This window comes from Staurois parvus, unplaced genomic scaffold (genome assembly GCF_062004578.1).
Source record: "Staurois parvus isolate SC_StPar_1 unplaced genomic scaffold, SC_StPar_1.0 ptg000544l, whole genome shotgun sequence".
Lineage (NCBI taxonomy): Eukaryota > Metazoa > Chordata > Amphibia > Anura > Ranidae > Staurois > Staurois parvus.
The window spans coordinates 7,425,972-7,441,405 of NW_028318340.1; the positions used below are offsets into that span (position 1 = coordinate 7,425,972).

At 42.4% G+C, this 15,434-nt stretch overlaps 1 protein-coding gene across 1 annotated transcript in view; it reads right to left on the bottom strand.

Annotated features, from left to right (window-relative positions):
* Positions 1-15,434, bottom strand: part of PDS5B (PDS5 cohesin associated factor B) — a 153,645-nt gene that overhangs the window by 91,358 nt on the left and 46,853 nt on the right. Inside the window, exons 9-10 of the mRNA XM_089690872.1 lie at positions 12,680-12,795; positions 8,449-8,543 (exon numbers count right to left, since the gene is read on the bottom strand). Of these exons, the coding sequence (XP_089546998.1) occupies positions 8,449-8,543; positions 12,680-12,795 (211 nt within the window). The remainder of the gene's footprint in view (positions 1-8,448; positions 8,544-12,679; positions 12,796-15,434) is intronic.

The following is a 15,434-nucleotide window of genomic DNA, read 5'->3' on the forward strand; positions in this document are numbered from 1 at the left end:
AGTTTGTTTTTCAACTGAGTTGTACAGTTTGTAGGTTACACTAAAGGTGGAAGAAGTTCTGAAATGATCTATCTTTGTCTAATTTTTTTACATCACAGAAACCTGACATTTTAAACAGGGGTGTGTAGACTTTTTATATCCACTGTATATGGGCCTGATGTTAAAATAGCTCCTCTCTGCCACAGGGGTCTCCCACCATGCAAAGCCTCAGTTTTTGAGGAGACTCCACCCCTAATAATAATCCTCCTCCTTCACTATCGAACAAAAGGAAACCGATCTAGTGTTCTCCATATATATTATTCACTACTAATGAAGTCCCGTCTTTAGTGGGCATAACGTGGACTGATGTGTCAGTGTGGAGGATTTTTGTCAGTTGAAGCTGGACCGTCATTTGCAACTGAAAGCTGTATACTTAAACATTCAAGTGAATAAATTTTCATGCATTGCCTCCATAAATAATATTTACGGAATGCAGTAGAGCTGTTTTTTTGTTTGAGAGCGGAGAAAAAGAGAAAAAAAGAATGAGGTGGTGCATGGTGGGAAACCTCGTATGATTCAGAGGTTGCAGGAGGGATAAGCATATATTTAATACATATACACGTGTAGTCACGTGGTGAAATCCGTGGGTTTTAAGAATACTGGGCAAGACCTGCATGAGAATCACATCTTCTATATGTCTGCTGTTTCACTGACTTTTTTAGACCGAGTTTGGTGAATTCTAATGTGCATATTTGTCTCACAATTTTACTTGGTGAATTCTCATTTAGGAGTCTTACTTCTGATGCTGCACTATACTATTGGTGATAAGATATACAAAGCTGAAAATGGGTATTACTGGTATTGAGGATGTATTGTACCATTCACAGTGCTGAACTTTTTTTCTGTTTTGATTATTTGTTTTGTGATTTTTGGTGGATAAATCCATTTGTTCAGCAGCTGAGTTTGTAGTTGTTTTCAGTAGGGGCATCGCTGAGCATTCCTTTTTTTTTTTTACTGCAGTAGTGGTACCCATTACAGCGATTTCTAGCAAATCCACATCCCCCCACTACCAGAATGGCTTTTGAAGCAAAGTTGCACTGAGAGCATAATCATGAACACTGGACGGACATTGTGGATTCAAAGAAGGAAAAAAAGAGAAAAAAAATGATCCTGTAAATTTCAAAACTTGGATCAGACCCAGGTATCCAGGGCAGTACAAAGTCAGTGGAGGAAACCAAAAAGGATGCAGTATCAATCACAGGTATTAGTGGGAGCATCACTGCGTTGGCATATAGACAGGAGGGACTGGAAATGATGTGACCACTGTGATTGGCTGTCACAGTGGTTACATGATCGGGAACTGGTCCCACTGGCTACCAATCATTACTGGTTGCCAACAGCTTGGTCTCTGTGCTGGACTGCACAGTAAGCGCGCTCGCAGGACAGGAATATTGGCCACCCAGTAATGCATATGTTCAGCGGCAAACGGGTGGCTTTGTTATGTGGCAACAGGTTAAGGGTCAAATGATATAGCACAACAGAGTGTGAAAATCATTTCAGTTAAAATGGCTACATTGAAGTTTGAATAGATGGAGAGAGTAAAACCCCTCATGTTGCTTATGCTACTAAGTTATAAAATCTCTCACGACAGATATAGTGGCGGGCCTATACAGGAATCCAGGCAGAAACCCAGCTGCTGCAGTAGGTATCGTAAAAGGTTTTAGGAGACCCCCTAGGGGCCTAGATGCTGCAGTAATTTGAACAGTTATTTAAAGGGCTTAATGGACAGGCTTCCTTAAAAAAAATGGACAAGGGTTCATGTTTAGGAGTATAAAAGATAGTATAAAAATAGCCCAGAGGAGCAGTGATCTGTGATAAAATGCAGACGTGGGGCATCTTACCACAGCGCATGTCACCTGAAAGCACTGCAACACACTGACCTGCTGTACAGAGACATGAATTAACATTTTTTTTAAATCTTTATTTGAAGTTCACAAAATAAAAAAAAAAAACAAAACAAAACAAAACAAAAAAAAAAAAACAACAAACTGCAGTGTGGTACAAACAACCATCACACCGGCTCATTACAGCTAAAAAGTGACAGCTGACATGTTTAAACAGTGTTTAGCATGCATGCAGTGGTGAGAATGGGTGCTCTCTTCTAAGCTCTAGTCCATTTTGCCGAGTCTCAAGTCAACTGAATGATTAAAGGTGAGAATGTCTTCAATAGAAGCAGTGGATTGTTTAATGCAAGAGTGGCTAGGCCCACTGTGGGAAGTCCATTTCTTTTTAAATACTTCTTCCATAGGATATAAGAAAGAAAAAAATGCCAGGAGGAGTGAACCTTAGTTTCTGGCCAGTCATTATATAGGGCCCAATTGGCTTAACCATGATTAGAGAAATAATTTGTAGTACTGGCCTTATTTGTGCCGAATAGCTTACGTGGAGGCTTGTGCAAAGCTAGGTGTGTCTAGCCAGAAAATAGTGCGCACTGCTTTAATCAAGGAGTCCGCCGTAACCAGCATGTGTGGAAAAGATTAAGGATTAACTTAAAAAAATGCTGGTGGCTGAAAAATCTTTAGCAGCTTTTACTAAGATGTCAGTCGCTCCTCTACCTTCTGCAAAGGAAAACACACTGGGCAATTCAGGTTGTAGTCAATGAATATAGTCATCGGAAGGAGAGCAGAAAAGCATTCATGGCCGTTTCCACAAGTGGCGATAGCTTGGGGAGTAGATCAGACACAATGGCAGAAAATTCAGCTTTAGTTAGTCAGGCCACAAGTTGTGCATCTGTGAGGGAGCATGCAAATAGGGGGATAGAGCAGCATCAGTGAATTCGATACCACGTGGTGCTTATAAAGACTCGCACAATGGAGGCTTTTTAATGCTGCTGTTAAGGGCACCTGGCAGTTTGTTTGTCTTGGGGGGGGGGGGGGGGGGGGGGAAGGGGTCACCTTTTAGCACGCCTGCATGTTAGCTTACCAGTGACAACGCATCCAGGAATGGCATCATTTTGGCATAAAAATGCTTGCCGCGTGTAAACACACATTTAACGCTTGACAGTGAATTCAGTTCAATTACATTACTTCCCACGGTTTTATATACATTTCATATACAGCATCTCACAGAAGTTACACCCCTCACATTTTTGTAAATATTTTATTATATCTTTTCAAGTGACAACACTGAAGAAATGACACTTTGCTACAATGTAGTGAATGTACAGCTTGTATCACAGTGTAAATTTGCTGTCCCCTCAAAATAACTCAACACACAGCCATTAATGTCTACACCGCTGGCAACAAAAGTGAAAATGTCCAAAATTGAGCCCATTTAGCCATTTTCTCTCCCCGATGTCATGTGACTCATTAGTGTTACAAGGTCTCAGGTGTGAATGGGGAGCAGTTGTGTTAAATTTGGTGTTGCACTCTCACTCTCTCATACTGGTCACTGGAAGTTCAACATGGAACCTCATGGCAAAGAACTCTCTGAGGATCTGAAAAAAAGAATTGACCAAAGAAGTTGAGTGCACGTGCTCAGCATCATATCCAGAGGTTGTCTTTGGGAAATAGACATATGAGTGCTGCCAGCATTGCTGCAGAGGTTGAAGGGGTGGGGGGTCAGCCTGTCAGTGCTCAGACCACACGCCACACACCGCATCAAACTGGTCTGCATGGCTGTCATCCAAGAAGGAAGCCGCTTCTAAAGATGATGCACAAGAAAGCCTGCAAACAGTTTGCTGAAGACAAGCAGACTAAGGACATGGATTACTGGAACCATGTCCTGTGGTCTGATGAGACCAAGATAAACTGATTTGGTTCAGATGGTGTCAAGCGTGTGTGGCAGCAACCAGGTGAGGAGTACAAAGACAAGTGTGTCTTGCCTACAGTCAAGCATGGTGGTGGGAGTGTCATGGTCTGGGGCTGCATGAGTACTGCCACCACTGGGGAGCTACAGTTCATTGAGGGAATCATGAATACCAACATGTACTGTGACATACTGAAGCAAAGCATGATCCCCTCCCTTCAGAGTTTGGGCCGCAAGGCAGTATTCCAACATGATAACGACCCCAAACACACCTCCAAGATGACCACTGCCTTGCTAAAGAAGCTGAGGGTAAAGGTGATGGACTGGCCAAGCTGGTCTCCAGACCTAAACCCTATTGAGCATCTGTGGGGCATCCTCAAATGGAAAGTGGAGGAGCGCAAGATCTCTAACATCCACCAGCTCCGTGATGTCGTCATGGAGGAGTAGAAGAGGACTCTAGTGGCAACCTGTGAAGCTCTGGTGAACTCCATGCCCAAGAGGGATAAAGCAATGCTGGAGAATAATGGTGGCCACACAAAATATTGACAGTATGGGCCCAATTTGGACATTTTCACTTAGGGGTGCACTCACATTTGTTGCCAGCGGTTTAGACATTAAGCCTGGGTTCACACTGATGCGGTGCAAAATTTGCTGTGCGATTTCCACACCGCATCATAATCGCACCCCGTTCACACGAGCCATTGCGGGTTTGTATTTTAAGTTAACGACACCCTGAAATCAGTTCGCAGAACATGGTGCAATGTGCAGAATCGGATCGCATTGGGTATGAACACCCATGCGATCCGATTCTAGTGCAGACCAAAAAAAAAAAAGGGTCCTGTATCTTTTTGGTGAGAATGTGGTGCGATTTGATACATAAAAAAAATGTATGGCTCAAAGCGCACAGCACAGAATTCGCATGTGATCTGCACAGGAATGCGGTGTGGTTGCTGTGCGAATCACATGCGCTATGTTGAACCGCACAAGTATGAACCCAAGCTAATGGCTGTGTGTCGAGTTATTTTGAGGGGACAGCAGATTTATACTGTTATACAAGCTGTACACTCACTACTTTACATTGTAGCAAAGTGTCATTTCTTCAGTGTTGTCACATGAAAAGATAGAATAAATTATTTACAAAAATGTGAGGGGTGAACTCACTTCTGTGAGATACTGTGTATATAGAATTATTTATTTATAAATGTATTTCTTTTTTATTTATTTTACACAGGAAAATGTCACAGACTAGGTTGCGCTGGAGATTGTACCTCTACTCGTGTAGTGCTCCTGTACTAAATGACCAGTACAAACAGGTCCGAAAAGTGCCCCGTGCAGAGCTCATACCACATTCTAAACTTGGAGAATGCACAGCAAGAGATAGTAACTAAAGGACTGGAAAGTGCCATAATTCAGAGCCCAGTGCCCAAAGGTCACATTCCAGTATATCATCACCCTATCAATGGGCTTAATCATACTGCGAGCCTTCAGGAAACTGTTTCAAAGCTGAGACTGACACAGTTCTGGACCTGTAAAGTGCTCTGCAGCTAACAAATCAGTATACTAGGTGTCTAAGAAGCACCCAGTGTCTGATGATCAGATTTCAGGCAGGCTGCACAAGCTTTGGTTCGTAACGGGGGTTCAGGTACTGCCTCCATGGCACCACTGAAAGACCACCTCATGCAGAGTAATAGAAGTCTTGATTGAAGAGAAATGTTGAGGGAAATTCAAATCAACCTCCTATGACAGGGATGTCAAACTCAATTTCATCGTGGGCCACATCAGCCTATGGTTGCCCTCAAAGGGCCAGTTGCATCTACAAGACTAGATGTCTGGAGCACCCCCCCTTACATCAGATGTCAAGAGCCTCCCACCCTCCCTTACATAACAGTGCACTCCCCGTACCTTGTGCTGCTTCCAGGAAGAAGCTGGGGATGGAGCTGGAAAGCAGAAAGTGCAGGGTCTGGAGGAGGATCAGAGGAGGGCTGGAGTCAGCTGCCAGAGTCTGCTGAATGCGGAGACCAGGGGAGGTGGAGATGAGGGGGTGCTGCGGCTGCACAGAGAGGAGAGGGATCTATAGGAGTAGGTCTGTCCTCCTCTCTGCTGCCAACTGCTGAGATGGGGGGTGCAGAGATGAGCCTTTCTGCACCTTCACGGAGAAATGCAGGATCTGATGGAGGAGTTCTGGTGTTGTCTCTGCTGTCGGCTGCTGAGACAAGATGGGGGTGGAGAAAAGGGGGGAGCCATAGCTACAGGAGAGGTGTGAGGGCCACATGAAATGATCTGGAGGGCCAGATTCGGCCCATAGGCCTTGTGTTTGACATGTGTCCTAGGACATTGGGGTTATATCTGAATGTCCAGCGTCCACGTCTTGAAGGCAGCTGCATACCTACAGGTTTATGAATTACTATCCATGCTTCCCTCAATGAACAATAAACAAAAATATTTAAGAAATAAAATTTTTAAAAAAGTGTATATATTTACAGTATTTACCACTTGCCGCCCGCCTGCTGTTTATAAACGGCAGGACGGTGGCACTCCAGGGGCGGGTTGTCGTTCATAAATGGCACCCGCCATTTCTAACTGTGCGCGCTCCTTGGGAGCGCGCAGCACCGCAATCCGGTGCCCGCTGTGTCCTCCGGACCCAGTGAAACACAGATCGTTGGACGGGACCTCGGTACGAGGTCCTGATCATGTGATCACTGATTGGCCGATCAGTGATAACATGCAAAGTAGTAAGCAAGATGTCACTTGTGACATCATTGCTTACTACGTGTGAAATCTTTGAATGATCACAGAGGTCACATGGTACAAGGCTATTCACAATAGCCTTGTACCATGTGACAAGCTGTGACCAATCACAGCTCACTCAGTAATTCTCAATGGCTGCAAGAATGCAGACAGAGAGAAAGAGAAATAATTGCCTTTACATCCTATATGGGTGTAAAATCAATCACTGTAAAAAAAAAATCTTCATCACCCCCCACAAGTAGTACAGCGTCACCATGGTGACACTGTACTGCTAGGGTGACAGTATGTTAAAAAAAAACTAATATAAAAATATGAAATAAAAATGTAAAAAAATGTTTAAAAATTATAATTTTTGGTTATAAACTAATTTGATTTTTTTTTTTTACTAAAAAGATAACGGAATACATTTTGGCCAAGATTTATGATGAAAGATTATTTGCAAAATTTTATAAGAAAAACACTTTTCAAAATTTTTTGACTTTTTCATTTACAAAAAAATAAAAATCCCAGCAGTGAATAAATACCACCAAAATAAAGCTTTATCTGTCTAAAAAAAATGGTAAAAAATTCATATGGGTACAGTCTTGCATGACTGCGCAATTGTCAAAGTGTGATAGCGCTGAAAGCTGAAAATTGCCATGGACAGGAAGGGGGTAAAAGTGTCTGGACAGGAAGTGGTTAAAGTTAGGCAGGTTTTATGAGTTATTGTACTAAAGCGGTAGTAATGTCCGCTTTCGTTTCTTCTTTTCAGGGGCCCCAAGGTGGGTTATGCCATAATGTGCTAGTATGCACTGCATATTAGCACATTATGACAGACTTACCTATCAAACAGAGCCTGCGAACGATCTGGTGGGTCAGGGGTGCTTCCATCTTCGCCCAGTCTCCCTTCCGAGTTCTGTGCCTTCGGGTGCTTGAATGGCCAGGCCGTGATGATGTCGCTCCCACACATGCACACTGGAGTCACACTGCAGCGGCATAGATCGGGGCTGTAAATGTTCACTGAGCTGTGCATGCGTGGCTCAGTGTACATGGCAGCTGACAGGTAGGAGGAAGCATTTATGACAGAAGAGACAGATAGGGTTTCTTCTGTCAAAAATATCCTGTCAGCACTTTTTAAAAAGAAAGTTTATTACCACTTTAACTAAATGTACAAAATGTTTATCAATAGGCTCATAGCATAAATACCTTTACATTTTACCAAAGCATTAATCTATGAAATATTAGGTATACCTTAATAATAACTGTAGCAGCTTTACTGGAATTTTGCAAATTTCTGTGACCAAAAACATTTAAAACCATGATATGTAAAACAGCACAATACTTTGACAGCAAGGGTGCCTTCACACGAGAACAATTTTCTGCTTGAAGATTGTAGCTTGAAAACACTCAACAAGCCAAAGCCCATTCATTTCAATGGCCCGTGTTTACATATGAGCGTTCTGTCACCAGAAGCAAAACGACTGTCAATCAAAAAAGTACATGAGCTTCATTTTTGCAGATTATAAGAGTTTTTGGCCCCATAGCCTTCAAAAGAAATGTCTGAAACGGTGTGACTTGAGAATTTTACGAGCGTTTCATCACGCATTTTCTGCTCAAACAGCAGCTCTCCACCCCTAATTTCCTCCCCCCCTCGTGCTTTCTTTTGGCTAAACAAAAACGTCTGAAGCTGTAAAACGCTTGTAATTCGCTTCTAAAAATGCTCAAAAACTCAAATCTCTATGCTCAGGTGTGAATGTCTAAAATGTACATATTTATTACCTAACCATGCACAGATGTCATGTATACTAAAAAAAAAATATTAGTGGGTTAATTGAAACTTAAAAATGAATAGTCTGCATGTAATCCGATGCTACAACAGTTCAGCTAACCTCAATTCGATACTTCATTCCACAGATACAGGCACTATTCACATACCTGTTAAGTCTTTCGCCAAATCAGGGTGGTTCATTAGGCAGTGGCTGGCAAACTTTACACATTCCAAGCGAATTGGCACATGTATGTCATTGAATCTATGAAATTAAAAAATTAATGAATGCTTTGGATGTGTGCTTTCAGCATACATACATAATTCATAAATCACCATTAGTTATTCAACCAAACTACTCCTGCTAGGGAGTGTGTAATCACACAAAGGCCATAGAGCAGTGGTTCTCTACTCCCGCACCACAGCCTTCCTCCAGCCAGGCCCTGGTTCCCTGTCTCACTCTGACAGATAGACTGTGGCTGTTGAGCAGAAGGGAACCATGGCTCAGTAGGAGTGTGCAGTCTTGCACTCCTGCTGGCTCCTAAAGTGTGGTGGAGATGTGAGGGATTTCCACCCAGCTCTGGCTGCCTGACAGTCCCAGCAAAGCAATGCACACCAGGCATCAGCTTCCCTACTAGTAAAGAGCAACCACCAGAGCTGGCTGGAAGGAGCCTTGAGGTTTTCCCTTGTTCCAGGGGCCAGCAGGAGTGTAAAACAGTGCTGATCTCGCTTTCATGGAGGTTCTCAGCACACATGATGCTGATACCTGTCTGTGCAAGCCCAGGCCTGCAACACTGCAGTGGAGATCCAGTTACAGGGCAAACTCCCGTCTGGAGCAGAAGGGAGAAAAAGGAGGTTGGTGATCAGCACAGAGCTTCACCAAATACACACAGAAGCCTCCTCTGGACACCAAGATTGTCTAAACTGCAGCACACATAGTTGGCTGGCATGAAACATGCAATTCACTGACATGTTGTGTGTGTGGCTCTGTGGGATGGCCAGCTTGGCGTAGACACATACTTTACACATTCTCCTCCTGGGCTCTTATCAATAGCTGGAGCAGGACACTGCCCTCATCCTGAAACTTTCCTCTTCTGTCTGCCAGGCTCAGTGCTTCCCCAGTAATCACTCTTATTTCATTGATACACAGTTTGAAGTTGCTCGCTGCAAGTTTTATCCGTTCTAATTGGTCTGACAAGTCATTGGGCAAAAAAAATCTGCTCCAGGCACTTTACATTATATAAAAAATGAGAATTGAAATTATGCATAGAATTGAAGTAGTGCCAATCCGATTTCACCATTTTTGGGGAAATGTTGTGGGCTAATTCACACAGTGTGGTGACAAGTGGCTTCCTGCACTATAAAACGACTGTCACCGCAAGGACACACAGAAAAAAAAAAAGTTTCTTGTGTGTCCTATTCATACTGCAATGAAGCCAGGAGCTTTGCTGCAAACGTGTTGTGATAAAAATGCAGGCTTGCTGCATTTTATAGCAACACACGGGTGTGAACTACGCTCACTAGAAATCACTGCTTGTTGATGTCCATGTTTTGGGAATGCATTCACAAAATGCATCCCAGTGCAAATTGTATAAAATGTTGCACAAAATTCCATGCCAATGGAAATTACATTGACTTCAGTGTTACTTTAGGGTGATGCAGCACAATTTTGTGCCCCATAAACTTTAATGGAGACGCACCAAAAACACATGCACCTAATTATTTGTGCATTTTTACCTGTGATTTGTGTTGGTCGTTAGGGAATTGGAAGCCGCCAGCTTTCTAACAACCAGGGACTCATCTCTGTCAGACGGGGGATTTTGACTGACAGCAGAATATAAACCAATGAGCTGTCAAGCCATCAGTAAATGGTGTGAAACCCCCCACACCAAATCCATACCAGACCCTTATATGAGCATGCAGGAAAGGGAGTGCAAACCCCCTCCAAAACCATACTAGGCCACATGTCCTCAATATGAGGGGGGTACTTTATGAGTGGCAAAGCCCCTTGTCCCCATGTTGAGGATGACAAGGGCCTCTTCCCACACAACTTTGGCCCAGTGGTTGTGGGTATGTGGGGGTGACATTATATTCTGAAAATGTAAATTAAAAAAGGGTTATGGCGCCTTGCCTCCAAGCTAAATTACTACATGTGCAAAACCATACCATCCACATAGTATCATAAGAGAAATAAACCAAAAAGAATACTCCTCAACAGTGGTGCACCGAAATGAAAATTCTGGTGCTGAAACCGATACCGAAAATACAGAATGCATGTGGCCTAAAATTGAACCAAAAACAAAAATGTCTGCATATGTGGAGGTGGGGAGGCTTCAATTTTCCACGTATATTTTTTTTTAACTTTTGATTTTATTGCTATCACATAGGGGACCAATAGTCCCCTATGTCATAGCATATAAATGACAGGTCCTCTTTGTAGGGGGGAAAAGGGGGGGGTGCAGTGTGTGCAAGGAGGGAGCAGTGTATACAGTGAAGGTAGCAGTGTATACAGAGGGGCTCCCTCACTGGCTGTCACTATATGTCAGTGCCTGTTTTCAAATGCAATTGCCGGATTTTTTTTTCTTCTTCACGATAGCCGTCATTTCCCCGGAGCTAAAAGGAAACGGTTTCTTTTAGGTCAAGAAAAGTGACAGCTGATTCTCTGAGCTACAGTGAAGAAAAAAAAATCCGGCAATTGCATTTAAAAACCGGCACTGACATATAGTGACAGCCAATGAGGGAGCCTCTCTGTATACACTGTTACCTTCACTGTATACACTGCTCCTCTCCTGCCCGCCCCCCTCACATCTGCAGTACACACAGTGCCCTGTAACCGGTTAAATTTTTCCTATTGGCAAAATACCGATAGAGCTAATTTCTGCCAATATGTTTCCGTGTGGCCAAAATTTCGGTGCATCCCTACTCCTCAGAAATGGTGAAAGCTTATGTGCACCTACACCATATAGGTGCATTACAATAAACATGTGGCTGCCCCTTTAAGCGCACCCAGTAGTGCTCCTAACTGTGAAAGTATGACTATGAGTGGATGCTTACACTCCCATAAACACCCTGCAATCAATCTCCAAATGCCAAAAAACACATCCCTTGACACAAATCAATAAAAGTGCTGCATGTAGTCCAACACCAATATGGAAATACTGTTTCTGCGCCAGCGAATCTTCCCAATGTGCTTCACCTCCTGTGTCACCACAATGCCCTCACCAAAGAACCATGACCCTCTTATTTAAAAGAAAAGGCTATAAAAACGCTTGGCCCTAGATGCTTTCCAACTGCTATTCCTCACTGTTCCTCCAATCATCACTTGTCCTGTGTGCACAATGTCTCTCCATCAATATCACCCAAGGACCACAAATACAGAATCTCTCATTGGGCATAATTAAGACTTCTGAGTAGGATTACTCATACTAATTCATATTGTGGGGGGCAGGGTCTGGGGGCCACCAGATTCCAAAAATAGTTGTGGGGAAGAGGCCTTTGTCCTCATCATCATGGGGCAAGGTGCTTTGCCAGGGGGTCCTCCCCCTGGCCCATTCAGCAAAGTATGAGGGTATATGGCCTAGCATGGCTCATTCTCCCCTTTCCTGGCTTACCAGGCTGCATGCTCAGATGAGGGTTCAGTATGAAATTTGTGGGTACTTCACGTCTTTTGTTTTTTTGCCATGGGATCCTCCTAAAAAAAAGACCATACCAAATCTGAAGGACCACCCGAAGGATGAGTCACTAGTTAAGATGCTGACAGGTGATGGCTTCTTAACAACCAATTATTCATCTTGCTGGCTAATGGCAGAGATGAGTCAAAATGCAGTACAGTAAAACGCACATTAAAAAAAGCAACCAAGTTGCACTACATAACCACACTGCAAACTGGATCAAATCTCAGCTGCACTAGTATGAACCTAGCTTAAAATGAATGTGAAGTTTCTATTTTTTTTTTAACTGAACACGTAAGTGTTCAATTTGATGCAAATAAACATTGTTAAAAAAACAACAAAAAACAAAACCTCAGTTCTAGTTTATAATTAAACATGTACACTGTGGCAGTCATATTTGCCATTTAGATATGAAGAATCACAATAAATTAGTGTAAAAGGTAGTTTTTGTCAGCACCTGGACATTTATTTTTGCACATGAATGAAAAAAGAAAAATAGGCTGGGTAAAGGTTTGACTTTCGCTATAATGAAAGTATTATAAATCATAATGTCAGCAAGGAATGAACATTGTCTTGTGGGTGAATAAAATCAAGGTCAGCAGAGAACCTGTGGTGTATAAACACAGCATAAATTATTTTTATAAAACGATGACACAGCACTGTGAGGATTTTATACATATTGGCTCTGCTCTATTCACCATATACAAGCCTTGGATAAAGATTCAATTACCTCCCCAAGTAGCACTGCCAAAGCGGCTTATTTTGAGAAGCCAGTTCAGAATCCTTTGCTCCAAACATTTTTGCAAGAAGTTTCACCACCTGAAGTCGTTCTTCATTGTCGTTACTCTACAGTATTAAGACACAGACAACAGGCTCTTCATACAGGATATAATTCGATCATCAGATATTTAAAATAAACTAGGCAAAGACAGCAGCTAGTCAGCTTAATAGACGTAATAACAGCAATGAACCAAGTCTGAAGAAATCACACCAACAAATGCAACATGTGAAGAACAACCTTTTTTACTTAAAGTGGAACTTCACTTTCTCAATCAACATGGACTAAATACACCAAAGTGCATAAGTGTGAACAGGCCCTAATACTATACACAATCTGGATGTTTGAGTTTCCAGTTTATAACCGATGCTTTATTCTGTATCTGAAAAATGAAAATAGATGCTCCGGTGACCAGGAGGTAAAAAGGAGCATGTCAGAAGATGAATACAGGAGCTGTCTTTGCAGACTTGTCTTTGAAGGGGCATGCTCCAAGGCTGTCCTTCTTTGCTTTACTACATAGCAAGTAATGGACCACCAAAAACCATGCACGTACCAGTCATTCCAACACTTTACAGACACATGTTCTGGGGCAATGACTCAAGTAGTTAAAGAAGAATAAGGATTTCAGCCATCCAGAGACTGGACAAATGCAGCTTGCTTTAATCCTGCATCGGAAATCAAACTGAGAAGCTTCCAAGATCATGCACAGTTCAAGATTTGGTACATATGGCTTGCAGTCAACCTCATTCTGACCTGCATTTGAACACTTTGAAAGTCCCTTTGACTTGTATGGAGCAGAAAAGGAATTTATACTTACCTGTAAATTCAATATCTTGGAGTACAGTACAAGACACAGATTTTATTCTTAGACACTGGGTTATAGGCTGCTACCTACAGATGACTGGGCACTGGCAAATGTTTTGCTGTGCACACTCCCTAGGTGTATTATAATCCCATCCCACTCCACAAGTCCTTAAGCTTTCTTTTGCCCCAAGCCATGCAGCATAACATAGGAACAGAGGAGAGGGTGTCCTGTGTCCTGTAATGTACATCAAAAGAGAATTTATAGGCAAGCCAAAATTCTATTTATCTTAAGGCAGTATTAAAACCAAAAGCAAAAATTTAGGCTTTTTTCGCCCCTGTATTTTAACTTGCTGATCTGGCCAGTCTGGATGGATGAGCACAAGGGGCACCTTTGAGCAGCAGCATTGTGAGGGTGGGAGGAGGGGTTTGTGAGATGTACTAGCAGATTTAAACACTCTAAAAAAAATTGAAGCCAAACTGCAGCTAACACTTTATAATCAGTTACAACAACAGTTTTTATTTTTTTGGGATAAGGTTTTACATAAAAAAAAAACGAATCATTGTAAGCACTCCTGTCAGTGTTAAATAGTTTGTCTCATCCCTGTAACTGATACAATCTACGAGAGAGTGTTCTTTTGAAATCAACAGACTTGCTAGCTGGATTATCAGATGATATTAAAACAAAGCCTAAAAAATAAAAAATGATAGCAGCCACCACATTTAAGAATTGGTAAGCGGCAACATAATAAATGTTTGCATTCAAGTTTAATACCGTTTAATCATACAATACAGCACCCAGGCTTGATATTCATAGACCCCATGACATCCCCAAGCAATGAAACTGAGAGGTGGGCAATAAGGTAAACAGAACAGTGCAAAAAGGCCCTACAATTTGAACAAACAAGGGTCAAAGGCCCACCTTAGAGTGACGCTGAAAGAACCTTGCAATCAAAGGCTGAATTTATAGAGAGCTGCAAATCCACCTCATAAAGCTTAGAGAAAGTATAAGCCAAAGACCAGATGGCAAGCCTTACAAAGCTGGACAATAGATGCTTGCTGTCAAAAATTTGGGAAAACACCAACCGATCTGATGGAGTGAGCAGGAAAATGTGCTGAAGATCTTTTTTTTTTTTTTTTTTTTTTAATAGAGCATAATCCTTCACAATAAAAAGTCTTATTCACCTAGCAATAGTGGCTTTAGAAGCAGGGAATCCTTTACAAGACCTTATCAGCAATACAAAGAGAATCTGTTTTTCAGAAAGAGGCTGGAGTTGTCAGATAGACCCTGACAGTTATGACCATGTCCAGTCAATGTGCTTTGGAGCAGAGCACAAAGAAAATGAGGTGGAAGGCCAATACCATCTTAGAGTGTCTGCGTGAAGTATGTGGAACAGCTTATGAGAGTCACAAGGTCAGAGACAATTCTGACAGACATGATGGCAAGCAAAAAGGACACTTTTCAGGAGAACTCATCGAAGGCAATATCCCTGATGGGTTCAAAGGGTGGTTTCTGAGCGGCAGAAAGAACCAGGTTGAGGTCCCATGGAAGCACAGGGTGCTGTTAAGGGGACCTGATTCAAGATATAACTTGAAAAAAAAGACTGAAAAAAGGAGAACAGGGCCAAAGGTTTTTCAAAATGAATGAAAGTTATGTACGCTCCTGGAATATGAATAGCAGAGATAGCTGGGAAGTAATTCCCCACCCAGGAGAAAATCAGACAGACTTCTTCAAAGTCTGCCTGATTGTTGATACCCACTTGATGACTGCTATAGGCCACTGCTGTAGCACGGTGTTATTGTACCCTGATTAGGTGTCCATGAAGAAGGAAGGTCCAGTGACACAGAGATAGTTAGTGCCAGAATGTTGAAGGGGAGATTTGCTTCCCTTGGGGAACAGGTTCCC